This window comes from Astyanax mexicanus, chromosome 15 (assembly GCF_023375975.1).
Source record: "Astyanax mexicanus isolate ESR-SI-001 chromosome 15, AstMex3_surface, whole genome shotgun sequence".
Lineage (NCBI taxonomy): Eukaryota > Metazoa > Chordata > Actinopteri > Characiformes > Acestrorhamphidae > Astyanax > Astyanax mexicanus.
The window spans coordinates 41,907,291-41,930,000 of record NC_064422.1 but is presented as its reverse complement, the minus strand read 5'-3'; the positions used below and the strand labels follow the sequence as shown (position 1 = coordinate 41,930,000).

Genomic DNA, 22,710 nt, shown 5'->3' with positions numbered 1-22,710 from the left:
ACAAAAAAAAATAGATAAAAATAAGCAAATTAAGATTTTAAAAAATACGATTGGCCATTATTTCATCTCATCTAATCAAAACATCTAGCTGGATACAGTGTAGGGAACAGCTGGGGTGCTGTTAGCATGTAGCATGTAGCTTTTAGCATGTAGCTTTTTGCATGTAGCATGTATCTTATAGTTAACCAGATTTAATTACCCCTTAATATGTATGTATAGTTACCCAAACAGGAATTAAGCCTAGACGGTAAAGAAAAAGAACTCATTGAATTTACTTACAAAAATTAAGTAAAATCTCCTTAGACGCCATTTTGGGCTTCATAATAAAAGGCGCAGAGCAGATAATAAAGGAAAAGATGTATAGAACATTAAAATTAGTGACTTTATTGACTACAATAATAAAGAAAATCCATTTTTTGATTTTATTAGGATGTTACCAAGTAAACTTTTAAAGAAAATATGGTCAAATATATAATTTCTGTTAATAATAGCATTTTATTGTTGATCATTTTAATCAGGGCTGGTATATTTTATTATTACAGAGCAACACATTTTAGTTATAAATGTAAAAATGTAGTTTTGATTAGTGTAGAATCTTCTGAAAATAACCTTTGACATGTGTGAGATTATTCTATAATAGTTTATAATGTTTAGAGTGAATAAAGGAGCAGCTATTATAAACTCGTCTAGACCTTTAATTCTAGGTCTATATATTAATGTCCTCCCCACATTTATCCTGCGTTCATGAGATCATTTTACACTCATTTCACTTCATATCTCTGTGTCCATCTCCTCCTCCTCTCCACTCTCTGCATGTCTGCATGTTTCCTGTACCCGGCTCCTCCCCCTCGACCAATCAGTATCGAGTCTTCCTCTTCAAAAAGCTGGTGAAGCGTCTCATCATCGTCCTGAAGTGGATGAAGAGTCGCCAGGCCAGGCTGGCCACTTCAGACATGCCCCCCCACAAACGCATGCCCCTCCGCAAGCGCTCCACCACCCTCGACCTCCATCATCGCCACCCGCGGGTGCTGCTGAGCGCCATGAAGAAATCTGCATCTGTGGACCACGCCCCCAAGCTTGGAAAGCCCGCCCCCCGGGCACCTGAGAACCTGCCCGCCCCCCGGCACCGCGAGACCCACCTTACTGCATGCGGCATGTTTGGATGTAGCACACTGGTGTGTAGGGAACAGCTGGAGTGCTGTTAGCATGTAGCATGTAGCTTTTAGCATGTAGCTTTTAGCATGTAGCATGTAGTGTCTCATAGTATGTGCTGAAATCTTGCATTTACTGTTGTTTACAAGATTTAATCACCCCTTAATTTGTACATATATTTACCTAGACGTCAATTAAGCCTGCACTGAAAAAAAAACACTAGTTTATTTTTTCTTTAAAAAGTTAAGGTGCTTATTTTGAGTAAATATGTCCTTTAATTAAACAGTTAAACTCAAAAAATAAGGTAAAGTTTACTCAACATTACTTTTCAAAGGTTTCACACATGCCATAAAGAAAAGTATTTGCCCCATCAGCAGCCAGAGTCAGAGAGAGAGAGAGAGTACAGTAGGTCATGCTGCTTCTCCATCAGCAGCCGGAGTCTGAGAGAGAGTACTGTCTAGTGATGCTGTGTGATGATTGGTGGCAGTTGGAAAAGAGGCGGAGTCTGAATTTAAATATATTAGAGTAGATATGGGAGTTTATATGAAGAAAGATTGACTAATTGCCCTTTTAAATTGGAAAGAAAATGGGATATAATTAGAAAATAAATAAGAAATAAAAACAATATTATTTTCTTAATGCACATTTTATGGGTTATTAGCTTCTAATACCTGTTTACTACATTAGTTTTGTAGCTCTGTTGCCAAACTAAATAACACACACTCGTCTAAACACGTTCTGGCTAATAGGCTTCATTTGGCGAAGTGGAAAATTGAAGTGTGAATTAGTTTATTACTTTTTTGGCACAAGTTTTTTGGCTTTAAATGTTTTTTTAATTGGGTTTTTGCGAGTTGTTGATCTGAGTTAATCCCCTCTGATGCTCTGTGTTGATGCTGGTCTGTGCAGCTGGAGGATCCTGCAATTCGCTGGCAGATGGCCCTGTATAAAGACATGCCCAACCGCAGCGAGGACACGTCGGACCCGGAGAAGACCGTGGAGAGAGTGCTGGATATCGCTCATGTTCTCTTCCATCTGGACCAGGTCAGTCTAAAACAGCCTGGTAAATAAATAGGAGTAGTTATTAAATCACTAATGGGACAACATTTAATACTGAATTATATTATTATATTGTTATTGAGCATCTGTGTGATATCTGCTAAAACTCATATAGTTTTGTGATTATATAACACAAATGCATATGACTTTGGAATACAGTACCAGTCAAACAGTTTAGACACTTTAAATTCAGGTTTTGTCATTATTTTAAAATGTTCTGCATTGTAAATTTATGCTAAAGTCATCCAAATGATAAATTATTTAGTAAACAAACCAGAATATGTTTTATATTTTAGGTTATTTAAAGTAGCACCTCTTGTTTAGATTGAAGCTTTGCACATCTCTGCATTTCACTTAATAAATGTAAAAGTTTATATTGTAACTACCGTATTTTTTGCACTATAAGGCGCACCTAAAATCCTTTAATTTTCCCAGAAATTTTCAGTGTTTTTTATAATCCAGTGAATTTTATGTATAAATTCTACCAGTCAGGTATTAAGGAGCAGTAAAGCCACTCTTCTGAAGTACAGAGTTATACAGGAGTTTCAGTGAAGTTTCTCCAGCACCAAGACAGGAGCAGTATTAGCATTAGCTGCTAACTGCACTCTTTTGCCGTTTAGAGGTGAAAATTATCGGACTGAAGCCTGCTGCTAAACCTAACCAGGGTGAGCGCTACTTAGCTCTTTTTGCCGTTCAGAGGCGAGCATATCAAACTGTAGCTTGCTGCTAAACCTGGCTAGCCCTGCTGGAGCAGCATTAACCGATAAGCGCTAGTTAGCTCTTTCGCCATTCAGAGGCGAGTATATCAGACTGTAGCTTGCTGCTAACCCCGGCTAAAACTGCTGGAGCAGCATTAGCTGCTAAGCATTAGTTAGCTCTTTAGCCGTTCAGAGGCGAGAATATCAAACTGTAGTTTGCTACTAACCCTGGCTAGCCCTGCTGGAGCAGCAGTAGCATTACTGCCTTAGCTGGCTAAGCGCTAGTTAGCTCTTTTGCTGTTCAGAGGCGAGTATATCAGACTGTAGCTTGCTGCTAACCCCGGCTAGCACTGCTGGAGTAGCATTAGCATTACCGCCTTAGCAGACTAAGCGCTAGTTCGCTCTTTTGCCATTCAGAGGCGAGTATATCAGACTGTAGCTTGCTGCTAACCCCGGCTAGCACTGCTGGAGCAGCATTAACATTAGCCGCTAACCAGGCTAAGCGCTAGTTAGCTTTTTAGCTGTTCAGAAGCGAGTATATCGGACTATAGCCTTCCTGTTTACCATGTTAAAAAAAATCTATGTGGGACAAACCACTAGCTAATATCTCCCTGGCTTACTGGAACACACATGATTCCTCAGTGTAGCGCTGTCTGGTTAGCCTTAATGGAAATCTGGAAATCTAAGCTTACTGTAAATACATTTTTTCAGGTTTCAGTAGAGAAACCTGTGTAGATTAACATCCAGCGCTCATTTAACTAAAAAAAATACGTTTATTGATAGTGCGCCTTATAATCCTGTACATCTTTTAGTGCAAAAAATATGATAAAAGAAATGTTTGTGTTTGTGTGATCAGGTGGAGCATCCTCAGAGGAGTAAGAAGGCCGTGTGGCACAAGCTGCTGTCCAAGCAGAGGAAGCGGGCAGTGGTGGCATGCTTCAGGATGGCTCCTCTATATAACCTACCCAGGTGTGCTTTCTCATATACAGTACAATACCATGCTTTTTTGCATATTCACTATATAAAAACATGCACAGTGTTTCCATTTCTATTTGGACATATTGGTTCCTTAGAACATCACAAGCTTACAGTGAGCTAGAAGTCTCCAATCTTGCTCCTGGAGAGCTGCCGTCCTTCAGACTTAAGCTCCACCCACTAATCAAGTCCGTCTAATCCATTCAGTTGCTGCCAATTGATATCAGGATTAAGGATTAAGATGCTGCCTGTTCCTAAATACACTAATAATTACGCTAAACACCCTCACCAGGATCAATCTGTTCAACTCCACCTGAAAAGCTCTGCTCATTATGTGTCATTTTAACCAGCAGATGAATAAAACCAAAGTGAAACTAAACCGGAGTGACCCATCGTTCAGCCCAGTGTTCACACCAGTTCAGTTTAAAATTAAACTAGAATTAAAACAGTGCTGCTAAAAAGGTTAATCTCAACAGCAACATTAATTGATACTTGTTTGAATAGTGACGGTGCTTGTGAATATATCTACACTGATGGGTGTGGTGGTCTGGAAATGGGGTGTGTTCAGGTACATTTCTGGCGTATTACTATTTTGGTAAAAAAAAAAAAAAACACAGATGCTCCACTGTCTGACTGAATACAACCTAGACAGACGCCAACAGTCAGACGTTCATTGCTATCTAAGCAACGCAGTGCATACATTTCCACTTGTTACACATACACACGGACACACTGCAGTGCACAAACCCAACTTTTACATCAACAATAGCTGCGCCGTTAAAATAAGTCAAAGTACACCTGAATCTTAAAGAGAATGATGAGCAAGTGACAACCTATTTGCTTTATTTCATGTTACGCCCAAAACACACCCATGATTATTACAAATAATTAATACATGACTTTTACACTTTTTGAGACATGTTAGGTGTACTTTTCCCATCATTACGATAGCAAAGACACACTGACACGCCCTAAATCATGCTACACTGTTGACGGCTTAACTGCAACTGGTCAGAAAGCTGTATACATTCCATTACATGGTGAAAACGCACTAGATGAACAAGGGGAACATTTAAGAATACCTTAATAATGATTGTACATCCTGGTATTTGAGAGTGCTGTGTGTTTACTGTGCTGTATGTGTGTGTGTGTGTGTGTGTGTGTGTGTGTGTGTGCAGACACAGAGCGGTGAACCTGTTCCTGCAGGGTTATGAGAAATCCTGGATCGAGACGGAGGAGCATTATTTTGAAGATAAACTCATCGAGGATTTGGCTGTAAGTGTATATCTCAAAATTAGAATATCATTGAAAAGTTACTTTATTTCAGTAATTCAGTTCAAAATGTAATACTCATATTTTGTTATATAGATGAATTGCAAACAGAGTGATCTATTTTAAGCATTTATTTCTTTTATTGTTGATGATTGTGAAGCTTACAGACAATAAAAACCCAAAAATCAGTATCTCAGAAAATTAGAATATTATATAAGACCAATTGGTACTTTTAGCAGTACTGTGGGCAGTGTGCCAAATCCTGCTGGAAAATGAAATCAGCATCTCCATAAAAGTTGTCAGTAGCAGAGGGAAGCTGTAAGATATGAAGTGCTGTAAGATTTTGTGGGAAAACAAAACTGCACTGACTTTAGACTTGATAATAAAACACAGTGGATCAACACCAGCAGATGACATGTCTCTCCAAACCATCACTGATCATCAGTAAATTTTACATTTCATTTAAAGTAAATCAAGGGATCAGAGTCTGGAGGAAGAGTGGAGAGACACACAGTCCGAACTGCTCGAGGTCTAGTGTGAAGTTTCCACCAATCAGTGATGGTTTGGAGATGCTTCCCTCTGCTGATAACTTCATTTTCCAGCAGGACTTGGCACACTGCCCACAGTACTGCCAAAAGTACCAATTGGTCGTATATAATATTTTAATTTCTTTCTGAGACACTGATTTTTGGGTTGTGGTATTGTACTGAGGAATAAAAGATGAAGTTGTGTGTTGTGTTGGTTGTGTTTTTATGTAGAAGCCGGGTGGAGAGGAGCCGTCGGAGGAGGATGAAGGGGTTAAACGCATCGACCCCCTACATCAGCTCATCCAACTGTTCAGCAGGACAGCACTCACCGAGAAATGGTGTGCTCCCTCTCAAAGGATACATTGTGATGTTATAAAGAAACTACAGGAAGTAGAAGAAACATGCCTACTACTGTAGCTTTTTCTTCAAAACTACTTAAATTATAAAAGTAATGTAAAATGGGGAAAATATGCCATTAAGAACAAAAACTAATGCAACTCTGGACAGAAATAACTGTTGAGACGTTGCAGAAGTTTGTGGAATCAATGGCACAGTGAATGCATGCCATAGTCAAAGCTGAAGGAGGTCCAAGCATATATTAGAATCATGTTTAAGAGAATCTACACTCTTGAAAGGACATTTCTGTTAGTCAATTTCTTTATTATGTTGTGCACATAGACAGTTAGGGCTTTTTTATATTTACTAGTCATTAAGGGTAGCAAAAACATATTTTTGTGCCATTTTGTGTGTCAATATTTGTGCTAACACATACATCTTTATTTTGTATTTCAGTAAATTGGAAGAGGACAGCCTGTACATGGCTTATGCTGATATCATGGCTAAGGTGAGAAACCTTAATTTATTTTAGTTTATTTACCACTCCCAACTCCCTAACTCATCCCATCCTAAAGGATTGGAGCTCCATCTTTCCAGAGAACTTAATTCCACTGCTCCACAGCCTTTTTTCTGATTATAAACAAAACCTTATTATCAGTCAAAGATAATCAGACAAAAAAAATATCAAAACCAATCTAGCCCTGTATGAAAAAGTGTTTGCTCCCTAAATCTCATAACTTGGTTGATCACTCTTGGCGGCAACAACTGCAATTAAGCTTTACCGATAACTGTCATTGAGTCTTTCACATCTCTGTGGAGGAATTTTCTTCCACTCTTCTTTACAGAAAAGTTTTAATTCAGACACATTGGAGGATTTTCCAGCATAAACATACTGTTTAAGCTCATCCACAGCATCTCAATCAATCAGACTTTAACTAGACCCTCCAAAACCTTAATTTAGGTTTTTTTAAGCCATTCAGAGGTGCTGGACTTGTTTGTGTGCTTTGGGTCATTGTCCTGCTGCAGAACACCAGAGCTTGAGGTCACGAACAGATGGCCGAATATTTAGTCTCCTTCAGGATTATCTGATAAACAGCAGAATTCCTGCTTCCATCTATTACAGAAAGCCCCAGATCATCACACACACACACACACACACACACACTACCACCACCATGTTTTACTACATTCAGTATGATGTTCTTTTTCTGAAATTATGTGTTTTATAGTTTAACACCAGATGTAACAGGACACACACCTTCCAATAAGTTCCACTTTTGTCTCGTCAGTCTAAAGAATATTTGTGTTGTGTTTGATGTTAGTTGGTAAATGTGAGACGGGTGGTTGTGTTGTGTTTGATGTTAGTTGGTAAATGTGAGACGGGTGGTTGTGGTGTGTTTGATGTTAGTTGGTAAATGTGAGACGGGTAGTTGTGTTGTGTTTGATGTTAGTTGGTAAATGTGAGACGGGTGGTTGTGGTGTGTTTGATCAGCAGTGTTTTTTATCTTGGAATTCTCCAATGGAGACCATTTTCACCCAGTCTCTTTCTTATTATTGAATCATTAACACTGATCTTAACTGAGGCGAGTGAGATCCTGCAGTTCTTTAAATGTTGTTCTGGGTTCTTTTTGGACCTCCTGGATGAGTTGTTCATGCCCTTTTGAGTAATATCAGTCAGTCGGCCGGTCACTCCTGGGAAGGTTCACCAGTGTTCCATCATGTTTTCTCCATTAGTGAACAATAGTGAATCACTGTCATTCTCTGGAGTCCCAAAGCTTTAGAAATGACTCTATAACCTTTTCCAGACTGATAGATGATCAATGACTTTGTTTTCTCATCTGTTGTTGAATTTATTCAGATGGGCGTATAATAATAATGTGCTGCTTTTTGAGATCTTTTATCTGCTTCATGTTGTCAGTAAGGTTCTATTTAAGTGATTTCTAGATGATTCTACAGGTCTGGCAGTAATCAGGCCTGATTGTGGTTCGTAGTGAAATTAAACTCAGCTTTAAATAAGTGTGATTAATCACCGTTAATTTATGGGGGGTTTATATTTACTCATGTCATTTTTGTCTGATATTAAAGTTTGGTTGAAGTTTGGTTGCCACTGTATATTCAGTCTCTTCAATGAAATTCTCAGTTCTCTTCTGTTTATGTTTCTGTTTGTCCACAGAGCTGCCATGATGAGGAGGAAGATGAAGAGGAGGAAGTGAAGAGTTTTGAAGTAGGTGGCGTCTTCCTTTAGCCTATAGCCTCTGTCCTCATCCCACATACATTAATACTGATGCAGTAATATGTGGGCATCCCACTCTTACGCTGCTTTTAAAGATTGCATGATGAGTCTTTAACGTTCTGTCTGATCCACCTTCCTCCACGTTTTGTTTTTGGTGGTTTAGATTCCTGTAGAATAGATGCTACTTTGTGCTCAACTGCTTATGTTGTCCACACTTACATTTGGCCTTGAGCTTAGTCTAGATCTGAACTTCTTAATTCCTGAATAGACTTAAATTCCTAAGTATTCACCCTGTACTGTAGGCCTGTGTTTATGTGTGTGTCTGTGGTTGGTTTTTGTCAATTTATCATCAGCAAACAGCAGCAACCCAGTTCTAAGGCTGTAACAGAACATAACCCACATTTTCTTGATACAACGAACACAACAAAATGTGTGATGACATGTCTCTCCAAACCATCACTGATCATCAGTAAATTTTACATTTCATTTGTAAATCAAGGTTCATGAAGAGTCTGGAGGAAGAGTGGAGAAACACACAGTCCAAACTGCTTGAGGTCTAGTGTGAAGTTTCCACCAATCAGTGATGGTTTGTTTGGAGAGACATGTCATCTGCTGGTGTTGATCCACTGTGTTCTATCAGGTCCAAAGTCAGTGCTGTGTTTTTCTGAAAATTCCGCTGAAAACTTTTATGGAGATGCAGATTTTATTTTTCAGCAGGACTTGGCACACTGCCCACAGTACTGCCAAAAGTACCAATTGGTCTTATATAATATTCAAATTTTCTGAGACACTGATTTTTGGGTTTTCATTGGCTGTAAGCCATAATCATAATCAACAATAAAAGAAATAAACTCTTAAAATAGATCACTCTGTGTTTAATACATCTATATAAAATATGAGTTTCACATTTTGAACTGATTTGCTGAAATAAAGTCATTTTTTTAAGATGTACCTGTACTGTAGTGTTAATGTTCTTAAAGGCCTTAGAACTGATTGGCTGCTTTTGTGTTAGAATGGCTAACGATCATCACCAGGCTGTTCTAGAGGCTTCCATGGTGTTGGTTCCACACCCCACCCATCTGTGTTTTAATTCCAGCTAGTTAAAGAGAATCAGACTCAGGGTGAAATATGAATTGACCACGTTTTGTTTCCGCAGCGCGATATTATGAAAGATTTAAGCATCAAAATTTCCAGCAAAGAAGAGCAATCTCTGGTAACCAAGCTAAATGTCTTTATTGGTTGCTTTTCTTTTGGAGTTTATACTTCCTTTCGAAGCCATCTGCAATCCGTCATCTGTTCACCCCCTGGTATTTTTTAACTTGGATATTCAAGAGAAAAAAAAAGAAACATGATCAGTTGGACCTGTCGTCTTTTTGTTCGTTTTTCTGTCTTTCCCTGTTCCCTCCATCCAGACCCATGCCGCAGGACACGCTGGCCGCTTGCTGTGTTTTTGCCGTGGCTGCTTTAGCTTTAGCCTCACCGGCGCAGTGGTTTCTGATTTAAAGGAGATTGTGTGGCCTTCTTTATGCTAAGCTTTCAGCTCCCATGTCTCACAGCTTATGCCGCTATTTTGTGACACGTGACACATTAATCAGCAACGTCCACGTTTTCCATTGATACTGTATGTGTTGTACTTTTTAAATGGTGCAGTTTACACTTCGAACTTTTTAGTCCATATGAAATTGGAACACAGCTTGTTTTAATGAAGCACCAGTCAAACGTTTGGAAACACCTTTCTATTTAATACTTTTATTTTATTTTTTCTTTTCCCTATGTCATGAATGAGTAGTGAAGTGATTTAGACTATGAAGAAACACATAAGGAATCATGTTGTAACTTGTTAAAACATGTGTTTAAAAAAAAACAAAATACTAAGTAAGCATTTAGGTGCTTTTATCTGGGGAGCTGTTAACTTGCAGTTTCTGAGGCTGGTAACACTAATGAACTTATCCTATACAACAAAGGAAACTCTTGCTCTTCCTTTCCTGGGGCAGTCTTGATGAGTGCCAGTGTCATCATCATAACATTTTGGATGGTCTTTTTTTGCAATTGCACTTAAAGATACTTTTAAAAACCACAACTGATGCTCTCAAACACATTAAAAAGGCAAGAAATTCAAGTAATTAACTCTTGATGAGTTCAGCACAGCTGTTAACTGAAAGCCTGAATTCCAGGTGACTCATAATCCAGCCAATTTATCTAAGCAAGAGGTGCTACTTTGAAGAATCAGAATATTTTTAAACTAATCAATTCCATATGTTTTTCTTCATAGTCTGGATGACTTTAGTATTAACCTACAATACAGAACATTTTAAAATAATGAAAAAAAACCCACTGAATTTAGGTGTGTCCAAACTTTTGACTGGTTCTCTACTTCAGAACTTTGGTTTTGATATCGAACCTGAAGGAATAAAATTAAACCGCAGGAAGACACCTTTTAACTTTTTACTTTAAGATTAATTAGTTTACTGCTCAAGGAAATTAAGGGAACACTTAAATCACACAGTGGATTAGGATAATTAAAAAAAATTCAGGCTGACGCTCATTGTTATTTTGCCAGTGAACTGGTAGTTTCCTCTGCTGGTAGCTGCACCGTTAAAATAGCAATCCACCAAAGTCAGAGCTCACCTGGCTCTTAAAGGGAATGATGAGCAAGTGACACACTGATTGGTTTATTTCACGTCACGCCCAAAATTAACCACGCCCATGATTTTTGTCTTTCGAGCCGCGCAAGGTTTACTTTTCTTGATGTTATGATAGCAAAGACATGCTGACACACCTATAAATCAAGCTGCACAGTGCACAGTTCACAGCTTGCCTATAGATCAATAAAATAGGGCCCAAAGTGTTGCCTTAATTATTTTGAGCACTGTATTTACTAAATCATATTTGCCTAATACTTTACTTATGTTGTAAGCTTGACCTTTTCTGTAAAAGTTAAGACTCCCAATGATAAAGGTGTTTTCTTTTTAGCGTCTGTATATATTAAAAGAAAGTAATATAACTAAACGTATACAACAGAAACAATTTATCTTTTATAAGCTTTGATAAACATGAGTAGAGAGGATTTCGGACTTTCAGGCTGTAAAACCTTCACTGAACACCAGAGCAGTGTAGAGATCCAGGAGCACAGCAGCAGTGTGTTCAGCATGCTGATTTCTTTATTCCTGCTTCTTTCTATCCTTTTATCTGCTTTCCTCCTGCAGGAGAAAGAGATGGAGAAGCAGAAGCTGCTGTATCAGCAGGCTCGACTACATGACCGAGGAGCTGCTGAGATGGTGCTGCAGACCATAAGCGCCAGCAAAGGTACATCAAACTCCTTAAATTATCTCTTACCAAATATATCAAAGAGTTTTCAATTCTTCTTCTTCTTCTCTGTCTTTTCCTTCTTCCTGCTGTTCTTCCTCTTCTTCGTCCTCTTCCTCTTGTTCTTCCTCTTGTTCTGTTTCCTCTTCTTTTACTTTCTCTTCTTCTTCTTCATTTTCTTCTTCTATTCTTCCTCTTCTTTGTCCTCTTCTTCTTGTTGTTCCTCTTGTTTTTTTCCTCTTCTTTTTCTTTCTCTTCTTCTTCTTCCTCCTCTTCTTCATCTTTTTCTTCTACCTCTTCTTTCTCTTCCACTTCTTCGTCTTACACCTCTTCTTTTTCTTCTTCTTCTTGTTCTTCTTCTTCTGCTTCCTCTGCGTCCTCTTCTTCTTCTTACTATTCTTTTTCTTCGTTATATTTTTCATCTTCTCATTCTTCCTCCTCTTCTTCCTTTTTTCCTCTTCCTCCTCTTCTTCTACTTCCTATTCTTCTTCTTTCACTTCTTCTTCCTCTTCTTCTTCTTCTTTTTTTCTTCTTTTCCTACTTCCTCCTCTTCTTTTTCTTCTTTTTCTTTTTTTTCTTCTTCTTCTTCTCCTTCTTCCTCCTCTTCTTCATTTTTTCCCTCTTCCTCCTCTTCTTTTACTTCCTCTTCTTCTTCTTTCACTTCTTCTTCTTCTTTCACTTCTTCTTCCTCTTCTTCTTCTTCTTCTTTTTCTCTTTAGCAGAAAGAAGAAAATAGACTCGGGTCAAGATTGTGATGTTCTTTTACTTTTTAAACGGTTAATACAGGCCAGGGGGGAGGTTGATTTTATGTTTTATGATGCAATGGACAATCATGTTGGGTTTGAAAATGTGTGGGACTATGATGGAATTTTATGTAAAATATTAAATGGTGAAATCATTTTTAATGACCTTTTAGCATAAACCAACCTGTTTTTATGTAACTGATGGTCTGTTTTAACTATTATTGTTAATAAAGTGTGGTTAAAACTCAAACTCTTTTTCTTCTTCCTCCTCTTATTATTTTTCTTCTTCTTTTTCTTCTTACTCCTCTTCTTCTTCTTCTTCTTCTATTGGGGTGAAATATAATTGGGTCTCAGTTAAGGGAGCGTCATTAAACAGTCATGTCTGTGTTATGATAGTAAGTGTGGGTTTGTTCTGATCTGTTCTGCAGGTGAGATGGGACTGATGGTGGCGTCCACACTGAAGCTTGGTATTGCCGTCCTGAATGGTGGAAACTCCACTGTACAGCAGGTACACGGTTGGATGTGGATGTTGATTTGTGCTTTGTGTTTTTTTAAACCCCAGAATAAGTCCTGGGATGTAATATGTATATTTATTGTATTGTTGTGGCAGTTACTGATTGGGGCTTTAAAAATTCGGTACTACTTAAAAATAAGACTACCTTTATAAAGGGTTTATAAATGTTTTTTTACAATAAGTTTATTAATGGTTACTAGTTAGGTTGTAAATGCCTAAAAAATCATTAATAATCAGTTATAACACATACGTAGAAAGGGCAACAATGACCTGTTGTTTGCCAAATAGTGAACCCACAGCCATCTATAATGTTGTCCTTTCTACGTATGTGTTATAACTGATTATAAATTATTTTTAGGGCATTTACAACCTAATAAGTAACCATTAATAAACTAATTGTTAACTATTTATAAACTCTTATATAGAGGTAGTCTTATTTTAAAGTGGTACCAAAAATTCTCTAACTCTGTAAAAAAAAAACTGTAATTTCTCTAATAATCTTTTTCTCTCCACTGGTAGAAAATGCTGGATTATCTGAAGGATAAGAAGGATGTGGGATTTTTCCAGAGCCTGGCGGGACTGATGCAGTCCTGCAGGTAAGACTGAGTTTATCAGCAGAGATTAAACTCATACTAACCTAAATTAAAATACTGAAAAAATATACATTTTCAAATGTGACATATAGAAGGATAATGGTGCTTCTTTCAGGAGATAAATATAAATACAGAAAATGTATAAAAAATCTATTATTTTACTGGAGAAGATTCTGTTCATTATTTACACTTAGAATCACCCTAAATTATTAGACCTGTACATTCAGCTAAACAGTGGCATGATTTGACCTGTGTGTCCATCTCTTTGTCTGTCTGTCTGTGTTTGTCTGTTTGTTTGTTTCTGTGTGTTTGTCTGTCTAATTGTTTGTTTGTTTGTTTGTCTGTCTGTGTCTGTTTGTCTGGATGTATGTTTGTTTGTCTGTTTGCTTGTTTGTTTGTCTGTCTGTCTGTGTCTGTTTGTCTGGATGTATGTTTGTTTGTCTGTTTGTCTGTCTGTCTTTGTCTGGTTGTTTGCTTGTTTGTCTGTCTGTTTATCTGTCTGTTTGTTTGTTTGTTTTTCTTTGTCTATCTGTCTGTCTATCTATCTGTCTGATTGTTTGTTTATGTGTCTGTTTGTCTGTCTGTTTGCTTGTCTGTCTATCTGTTTGTCTGTCTTTTTGTCTGTCTGTTTGTTTGTTTGTGTTTGTCTTTTTGTTTGTGTTTGTCTGTCTGTCTGTCTGTATGTTTGTTTGCTTGTTTGTTTGTCTGTCTGTTTGTTTGTCTTTATTTGTCTATCTGTCTTTCTATCTATCTGTCTGCTTGTTTGTTTATCTGTCTGTTTGTCTGTCTGTTTGCTTGTCTGTCTATCTTTTTGTTTGTCTGTCTTTTTGTCTGTCTGTCTGTTTGCTTGTCTGTCTGTCTGTCTGTTTGTTCGCTTGTTTGTCTGTCTGTTTGTTTCTCTGTCTGTTTGTGTGTGTTCGTCTGTCTAATTGTTTGTTTGTCTGTCTGTTTGTCTGCCTGTCTGTCTGTCTGTTTGTTTGTTGTATTTGTTACAGCGTTCTGGACCTGAATGCTTTTGAGAGGCAGAATAAAGCTGAAGGTTTGGGCATGGTGACAGAAGAAGGATCAGGTATGTTTATAATCATTTATAACGGCTTATTACTGTTGTTATACTGCATTTATTACTGCCATCACAGTATTCACATACGGTATCTAATAGATAATAATGCTAACTTTTCTTCATTTATATTTCTAAGGTTTAGTATTTATATCAGATTTATAGATGTTTCCAGTGTTCACTCTAGACTATTCATCACACATTTATCCAAACCCATTTCCACGTCTTGTTTTTTATGTTAATATCGTTTAATATGTTTAATATTGATTTAGATAAGGAATTATTCAGCCAGGGTTCCTGGTTTTCGGTGTACATGTCGGTTACATCTTTGTAACATTGTTTATTTGTTTGTTTTTTATTATTGTTTAATATTATTATTATGTGTATGAATGTGGATCAGATGTGTTTGATTTCTTTAACGTCTTTTTTGCATTTGTAATCATTAATAATCCACAGATTAGTTTGATCAATGATAATCCACAGTCCGAGACTACACGTCTTCATCCCAGCTGTTTATGATATTTTGAAAGGTGTTGATGTAGCTGTCAGTCATTAAGGGTACCATGACAAAGAAGAAATCTTGGAACGTAAGAACGGTCATGAATATATTTATGTTTATTTATAGATATAGTAGTGCATTTAAAAAAATTCTAATATCATTGAAAAGTTACTTTATGTGAAACTCATATATTATATATATATGTATTAAACACAGAGTGATCTATTTTAAGTGTTTATTTCTTTTATTGTTGATGATTATGAAGCTTACAGCCAATGAAAACCCAAAAATCAGTGTCTCAGAAAATTTGAATATTATATAAGACCAATTGGTGCTTTCGGCAGTACTGTGGACAGTGTGCCAAATCCTGCTGGAAAATGAAATCCATTAGTAATATCAAGTCTAAAGTCAGTGCAGTTTTGTTTTCCCACAAAATCTTACAGCACTTCATGCTTCCTTCTGCTACTGACAACTTTTATGGAGATGAGGATTTCATTTTCCAGCAGGACTTGGCACACTGCCCACACTGTGTACCAAAAGTACCAATTGGTCTTATATAATATTCAATTTTTCTGAGACACTGATTATTGGGTTTTCATTGGCTGTAAACCATAATAGATAGATAGATCACTCTGTGTTTAATACATCTGTATAATATATGAGTTTCACATTTTGAATTGAATTACTGAAATAAAGTAACTTTTCAATGATATTCCATTTTTTAAATGCACTTGTATATTTATTTTAGCTGTTACTCTTGCTTTGCTGATAATTGATCCCCCATTGAAAATGTCACGTCGTCAGATTGGCGCTCTACAGTATATAAACCCTGTTTATATCCTCTCTGTTGTGTTATTGTCTGATTAGAGTTACTGGAGTTCCAGTTCTGTTTGATTCTTCATTTTAACTCGAAATGAAGTTCAGGTCCTGCTCCTATTGTTGCAGTTTGTTTCTTTTTCCATGATTTGTGCCCTTCTTTTTTGTCATAATACCCTATTATTAAATCAGAGGCATGTGCTGTCTTTTATTGATCTATCAGACAATTCTTTGTATTTCGTTTGGATTCAGTCATCTACGTTCCTGCTAAAAAACAAAGACAATTCATTTGATTCAATTGAAACAATAGAGCAATAGTGATGTTTCCAGAATGATAAACCTACTACTTTGAATTAAATCAAAGGAATCAAAGGAATGTATTTATTTATTATTAATTATCACTATCTGAGTATAATTCTATAAAATAATTCTACTTATAATAATAAAATCCGTCTAATCCTTATAATATCATTATATTCAAAGATAAAGAGTCAGGATCTTGTTATTTACAATATATAAATTGTCTCTTAAAAGAACAATATATAATACCACTCTACAGTATAGCAAGTTTATGTATATTAAGTTGCTTGTCTGTTACAGTAATCTATTCTTATAAATTTCATATTAGTATTTTATTATTATTTTTGTTATTATTAAACAAATAAACTAGTGTTCAAAACTTTGGAATCAGTGTTTTGTTTAACTATTCAAAAATATTGTCAATGAAAATTTTGTTAGATTTTTATTTATTATTTTTTGTTTTTTAAGATTTCACTGTATAAACTGATTCTAATTTACATTACCGAAAAATTTGGAATATCTATCAATCCCCAATTTGAAAGGCCAATTTGAAAAGATCCCATCTACTCATTAGGAGTCTCATTTGAATGAGCGCAGCCACCTGAGATACATGTGAAGTCAGACTCCGCCCCTCTTTTGTAGCTGCAGCCAATCAGTGCAGCATCACAGTGGGCTCAGGGGAAAGTGCCGGATCCCCAGCTCTGATACATCAGCTTACAGATGCCTGTACCGAACAGCATTACAATGGGAGTGATAAGGGGATAGAGCGCCACCTGATGTACCTACCCAGAGAGAAACAGCATGACTGTACTCTCTTGGAGTCCGGCTGCTGATGGAGAACAGCAAATCTCGAATGAAATGCTGAATTTCCCGGGTTCAGAGTGGTCCAGCTGACTGAAGCACTATCTGTAAGCCAGAGTCCAAGAGAGTACAGTAGGTCATGCTGCTTCTCCATCAGCAGCCGGAGTCAGAGAGAGAGAGAGAGTACAGTAGGTCCAATGCTTTTCAGCAGAGGGAACTGACCTGCTTGTTCATGCTGTAAAGATCGTGATCAGCTCATTTAAAGATCGGGTTAGGGTTAGGTAGATAAAGATTGTTGATAAAGAAATCGTGCTGTAAGTCCATGTGTGCATAAAGATAGCAATGAACGTCTGACTGTAGATATCAGTCTAGATACTAGTGATTGTGGGAGTCCTAATGTGTGGGTGGGGAAACTGGCCTTTCACTTTGGAGATCATTGCTATTGAGAGGGTGTATTAATGAATGAATTAATAAAATAAATGACACAGTATATAGCACCTTTCTAGTCATCCAACGATGCTTTTCAATCATGTTCTACCAGATAATGGGGTAAAATTACCAATTGCATCATTTAATTTGGTGAAGGGGCACATATGATTTACATAAATACTAAAATATTAATATAGCAAGAGATTCCAAACTTCTGAGCACTAGTTCATGTAAGCTTTATAACTCTTTATAACACTTTTCTAGGCTTTAGAGTCTCATATCAGAGTTCAGCAGCTCGGTAGAAGACGATTCAGATTTTTCTGGAATGCTGATGATTGAATCCAAGTTCATCTTTTCCCACAAAAAAAAAAAAAAAAAATCAAAGTTTGACCTTGTAATCTGTTTGACCTCTCACTCTTTTCTTTCCTTTTTTCTTTTTTCTTCTTTTGGGTTCATGTACTGTCTCCCCCTCCTCAGTCATCACCCATGAGCGTGGTAATTATGCACTTATGCCATTTTGCTGTGGTTTTAGCTTTGTGTCTGATCTGTTCAGGTCCTAAGCCTTTATACGTGTCCCATCACGTAACTGCCCCCTCCCCCCCCCCAACACACACACACACTGGCACCACACACCACCTACCATCAATGGCCCTGCCCCTGCTCTGCAGTCCCGCCCCTCAGTCGACCCTGTAGCGCCCCCTTCAGGCCCCTCTCGGAGCTGCACCTTTTTCCTATGTTGCTCTCAGACTGCCATCCTCCGGCAGACCTGTAGCCAATCACGTGCTTGTTTTTGCCTCCCCCTCAGGATTTGCACAGTTTCAGGCACGCTAGATGTAAGAGCAGTTAGGTGTTTTGAAGCCACCCCGACCCTTTCCCCTTATTGGTTCCGTCACGTCTAGTAACGTCCAGTAATGTCCAGTAGGGCTGGGCGATATGACTTCGTAAAATTATCGGTATCTTGATATGCTTGAGGAAAATGTCAATACACAATACAGCTCTGGAAAAAAATAAAGAGACCACTTCAGTTTCTGAATCAGTTTCTCTGATTTTGTATTTATAGGTTTATGTTTATGTAAAATTAACATTGTTGTTCTATTCTATAAACTACAGACATTTGTCCCAAATTCCAAATAATACCATTGTCATTTAGAGCATTTATTTGCAGAAAATGAGAAATGGCTGAAATAACAAAAAAGTTCATATTCATAAAGTTTTAAGAGTTCAGAAATCAATATTTGGTGGAATAACCCTGGGTTTTAATCACAGTTTTTTTTCCCATGCATCTTGGCATGTTCTCCTCCACCAGTCTTACACACTGCTTTTGGATAACTTTATGCCTTTACTCCTGGAGCAAAAAGCAGTTCAGTTTGGTTTGATGGCTTGTGATCATCCATCTTCCTCTTGATTACATACAGAGGTTTTCAATTTGGCAAAATCAAAGAAACTCATCATTTTTAAGTGCTCTCTTACTTTTTTCAGAGCTGTATATCTGAATAGTACATATCCAAGTTATGCATACTATATACAGCGATTGATCATACTTTATTATTATCCTCCTTTCACCCTTTCAGAACCCACAGTATAAAAAACACCACAGAGCAGCTATTATTATTATTATTATTATTATTATTATTATTATTATTATTATTATTATTATTTGGTGGGTCATTATTATTCTCAGCACTGCAGTGATTAGCAGTGATTAGCATGGTGGTGGTGTATGAGGTGTTAGTGAGTGTTGAGCTGGTGGTACAGTGAGTGGATCAGATACAGCAGTGATTAGCAGTGATTAGCATGGTGGTGGTGTATGAGGTTTTAGTGTGTGTTGAGCTGGTGGTACAGTGAGTGGATCAGATACAGCAGTGATTAGCAGTGATTAGCATGGTGGTGGTGTATGAGGTGTTGGTGTGTGTTGAGCTGGTGGTACAGTGAGTGGATCAGATACAGCAGCGATTAGCAGTGATTAGCATGGTGGTGGTGTATGAGGTGTTAGTGTGTGTTGAGCTGGTGGTACAGTGAGTGGATCAGATGCAGCAGTGCTGCTGGAGTTTTTAAACACTGTGTTTAATCTCTGCAGTGCTGAGAATAACCACCCACCTGCCAAATAAAAATAATAATAATAATAATAATAATAATAATAATAATAATAATAATAATAATAATAATAATAATAGCTGCTCTGTGGTGGTTTTCTATCCTGTAGGTTCCTCTGTAACCTTTGTATCATGTGCTATAATACACTATTCTCATTGATATTCACAATATATTGCCCAGCCCTAATGTCCAGTAATGTCCAGTAGTGTCCAGTCCCATCCCCCCGTCCCGCCCCCCTGTCCTGTCCCTGGTCTCTTGCCGGAGTTTCTGGGCGTTTTGGTGTTTTAGTGGACAGTCTGTGTGGTGTATTTCCTCTCTGTGCTACGTCTCGTTGGACTCGTGGCTTTACCTGGCTGCACCGATGTGTCCGAGCGAAGGGTCCCTCCGTAGCCCTCGTCCCTCCACCCCGTCCCCCTCCACCCAATCGAAACCTCCTGTTCTTTTCCTTCTACTTCTATCTCCTCCTCCTCTTTCTCCTCTTCGTCTTCTTCCTCCTCTTCCTTCTCTTCTACTTCCTCTTCTTCTTTGTCTTCCTGCTCCAGGCTGTTCAGTCTCTGTGTTCTGTGGCGTTTTCCTTCTACTTCTATCTCCTCCTCCTCTTTCTCCTCTTCGTCTTCTTCCTCCTCTTCCTTCTCTTCTACTTCCTCTTCTTCTTTGTCTTCCTGCTCCAGGCTGTTCAGTCTCTGTGTTCTGTGGCGTTGTTCTCGCCGTTACTTTAGTTTGTTTGTTTGTTTGTTCGTTTGTTTATTAGGTGTTCTTTTTCCTCCACATTTCTTTTTCCTTTCCTTTTTCCCTGAGTGAAACTTGGTTTGGTTTGAATCCGTTGTTTTGTTTCTTATCCGACAATCAGTGTTGTGTTCTTCCAACCTCTTCTCTTGTTCCATCCACGTTTTTCTGTTCAGTGGTTCCATCCTCCACTCCAACACTTTTACGAGTGCGGTCGTACATTTCGGCCGGTAACGAGAATGATAGACCAGAGGAAGTCTAACCAAATCAAACCTTTTCATCCACAGATCTTTTTCTGTTCTTGTTTTCCGGCAGGATTATGAGATAACCACTTTGTACTAAAAGTGTACTATTGGTAAAGTTGATATATAGAGTTGCATTGTTATTAAGATATAGTATGGTAGTATATGACTATAGTATTATATAAACTAATAGTAAGTCAATATAAAAATGCAGTAGAGTTGAATATGTTCTGTTGCATGTTAAGTACGAGGCAGCTCCAGAGATGCTGTGGAATCGCAGTGTGTAAATCGATGAGTTTGTGAGGCTTCTGTTCTGGTTTATCATCGTATGAAACAGAACAAATAAGCCTGAAAGTGCTTCATCTCAATCTTCAGTCATTGTACGTAAAATAAAAGAGTGGGTGGATTAGTTTTTACGTTAGTGTGCCATTTAATACACTCATTTTATCAATAAAACTATATGTATATATATATTTGCATCCAGAAGGAAGTGTAGGAATGTAATATAAAATTAAATATACTTCTTTTTAATTGAGCTAAACTGCTGGTAAGGTGCAGCTTAATCTGATATATTAGCATTATAATATACTGCTATAAACATGCGCTGTCTGTGCTGCTGCTCCATGCTGTTTACACACTAAGAGTACGCTTCAAATAATAATAAACAAACTTATCAACTCATGCGGACCATGTGAAAACGCTCTTTTATACTCAGCTAATTAAGTTTTAATACAGAAATCCTTACAATCAAGCTGAGATGTTTACAATAAAGCAAAAAAAAAAAGATTCCTTTATCAAATTTATCATGCTTTATTTATTCCAGTATATACTAGTATTTTAATTGAATTAAATATAATTGCATTTTACGGTTCTTACATTAATTCTTTTAATTACATTTAAATATCCACTATAAATACTTGTCTTAAAAAAGAACAAGTGCGATTAATCGCAGTTAATCACAGAATATTGTTATGATTAATCTGATCATTTTTTTTAACGATTAACACCACTAGTTTAAAATGCTAATATAATACAATATTACAAATTAATTAAGAATGGCTTACTTCTGTATGTTGCACATATATATTAAAACTGTCATATTAGTATACTGTATGTGGTATTTCTACTCATTATCTATTGTTCCTGATAACTTCTGGTAACTGGTATCTTCCTTCCAAATCACATTACAATCCTACACTTACTTCTGGTTGCATCTATTTGTTTGATGATGAGTGTGTCAGCACTTTCTCAGACGACTCTTTGGTAGAGAAAATAAAGTAAATAAGTTTAAACAGCACTAATATAATGTTGTTTATTCAAGACAAGTAACACGCAGACTGAAGCTAAGCACTTTCAAGCTAATTTGATGTAACACAAGTATAGCTTCTGTGATATTAGCTAGACCTGTGCTCATAATTGTCAGAACTGTATTTTGTAATTGAACTCATTTCAGATTCACTCTTGGACGGTGCCCATATTCATTAACCATGAGAAGCCTGCATGGTTAATGCAGCATTTTATTCCCAGCAACGCCTCTCCAGCTTTCAGATCTACTGAAAATACTGTAAATGTACGGTAACTTTGCTATATAGTACAAAGTTAGACTTGAGTTTTATATATATATATATATATATATATATATATATATATATATATATATATATATATATATATATATATACCGTATTTTTCGGACTATAAGGCGCACTTAAAAACTTTTAATTTTCACAAAAATTGACAGTGCGTCTTATAATACGGTGCGCCTTTTGTATGGATTTTACTCGTCAGGTTGTAAGGAGCAGTAAACACACACTCCGTGCAGCGTTATACAGAGTTTCAGCGCTATACAGAGTCCAGAGCCGTGCAGCTCCGAGGCTGGAGCAGCAAATAGCATTAGCTAGCTTATTCACTGTTCAGAGATCAGTATTATCTAAATTTTACCCGTCAGGTGTAAGGAGCAGTAAACACACACTCCGTGCAGAGCCGTGCCGCTCCGAGGCTGGAGCAGCAATAGCATTAGCTAGATGCTAACCGCTTAGCTTGCTAGCTTTTTCACTGTTCAGAGATCAGTATTTTCTAAATTTAGCACTTTTAATACTGCTGGAGCAGTATTATTAGAGTTAGATGCTAATCGCTAAGCGTTCACCGTTCAGAGGTGAGTTATCGGCCTGTAAGTCTGTGCTGCTTTGCCTGGCTAGCATTAGCTAGATGCTAAGCGCTAACTCTCTCAGAGGTGAGTTTTATCAGCCTGTAATCTGCTTGTTTACCGTGTTAAAACAAGCTACGGGGGACGAATCGCTAGCTAATATCTCACTGTCTTACCAGAACACGCAGGATTACT

General features: G+C 37.4%; 1 protein-coding gene across 4 annotated transcripts in view; it reads left to right on the top strand.

The window, feature by feature from the left end:
• ryr2a (ryanodine receptor 2a (cardiac)) overlaps positions 1 to 22,710 on the top strand; it is a 348,664-nt gene that overhangs the window by 270,176 nt on the left and 55,778 nt on the right. The window contains exons 72-83 of one of the 4 annotated variants that reach the window (XM_049464525.1): positions 861 to 1,175; positions 2,059 to 2,193; positions 3,763 to 3,875; positions 5,060 to 5,156; positions 5,912 to 6,018; positions 6,473 to 6,524; positions 8,190 to 8,240; positions 11,456 to 11,555; positions 12,727 to 12,806; positions 13,332 to 13,408; positions 14,401 to 14,474; positions 17,785 to 17,802. In XM_049464525.1, the coding sequence (XP_049320482.1) occupies positions 861 to 1,175; positions 2,059 to 2,193; positions 3,763 to 3,875; positions 5,060 to 5,156; positions 5,912 to 6,018; positions 6,473 to 6,524; positions 8,190 to 8,240; positions 11,456 to 11,555; positions 12,727 to 12,806; positions 13,332 to 13,408; positions 14,401 to 14,474; positions 17,785 to 17,802 (1,219 nt within the window). The remainder of the gene's footprint in view (positions 1 to 860; positions 1,176 to 2,058; positions 2,194 to 3,762; positions 3,876 to 5,059; positions 5,157 to 5,911; positions 6,019 to 6,472; positions 6,525 to 8,189; positions 8,241 to 11,455; positions 11,556 to 12,726; positions 12,807 to 13,331; positions 13,409 to 14,400; positions 14,475 to 17,784; positions 17,803 to 22,710) is intronic. The other 3 variants (XM_049464527.1, XM_049464526.1, XM_049464528.1) reach the window with 3 other exon arrangements.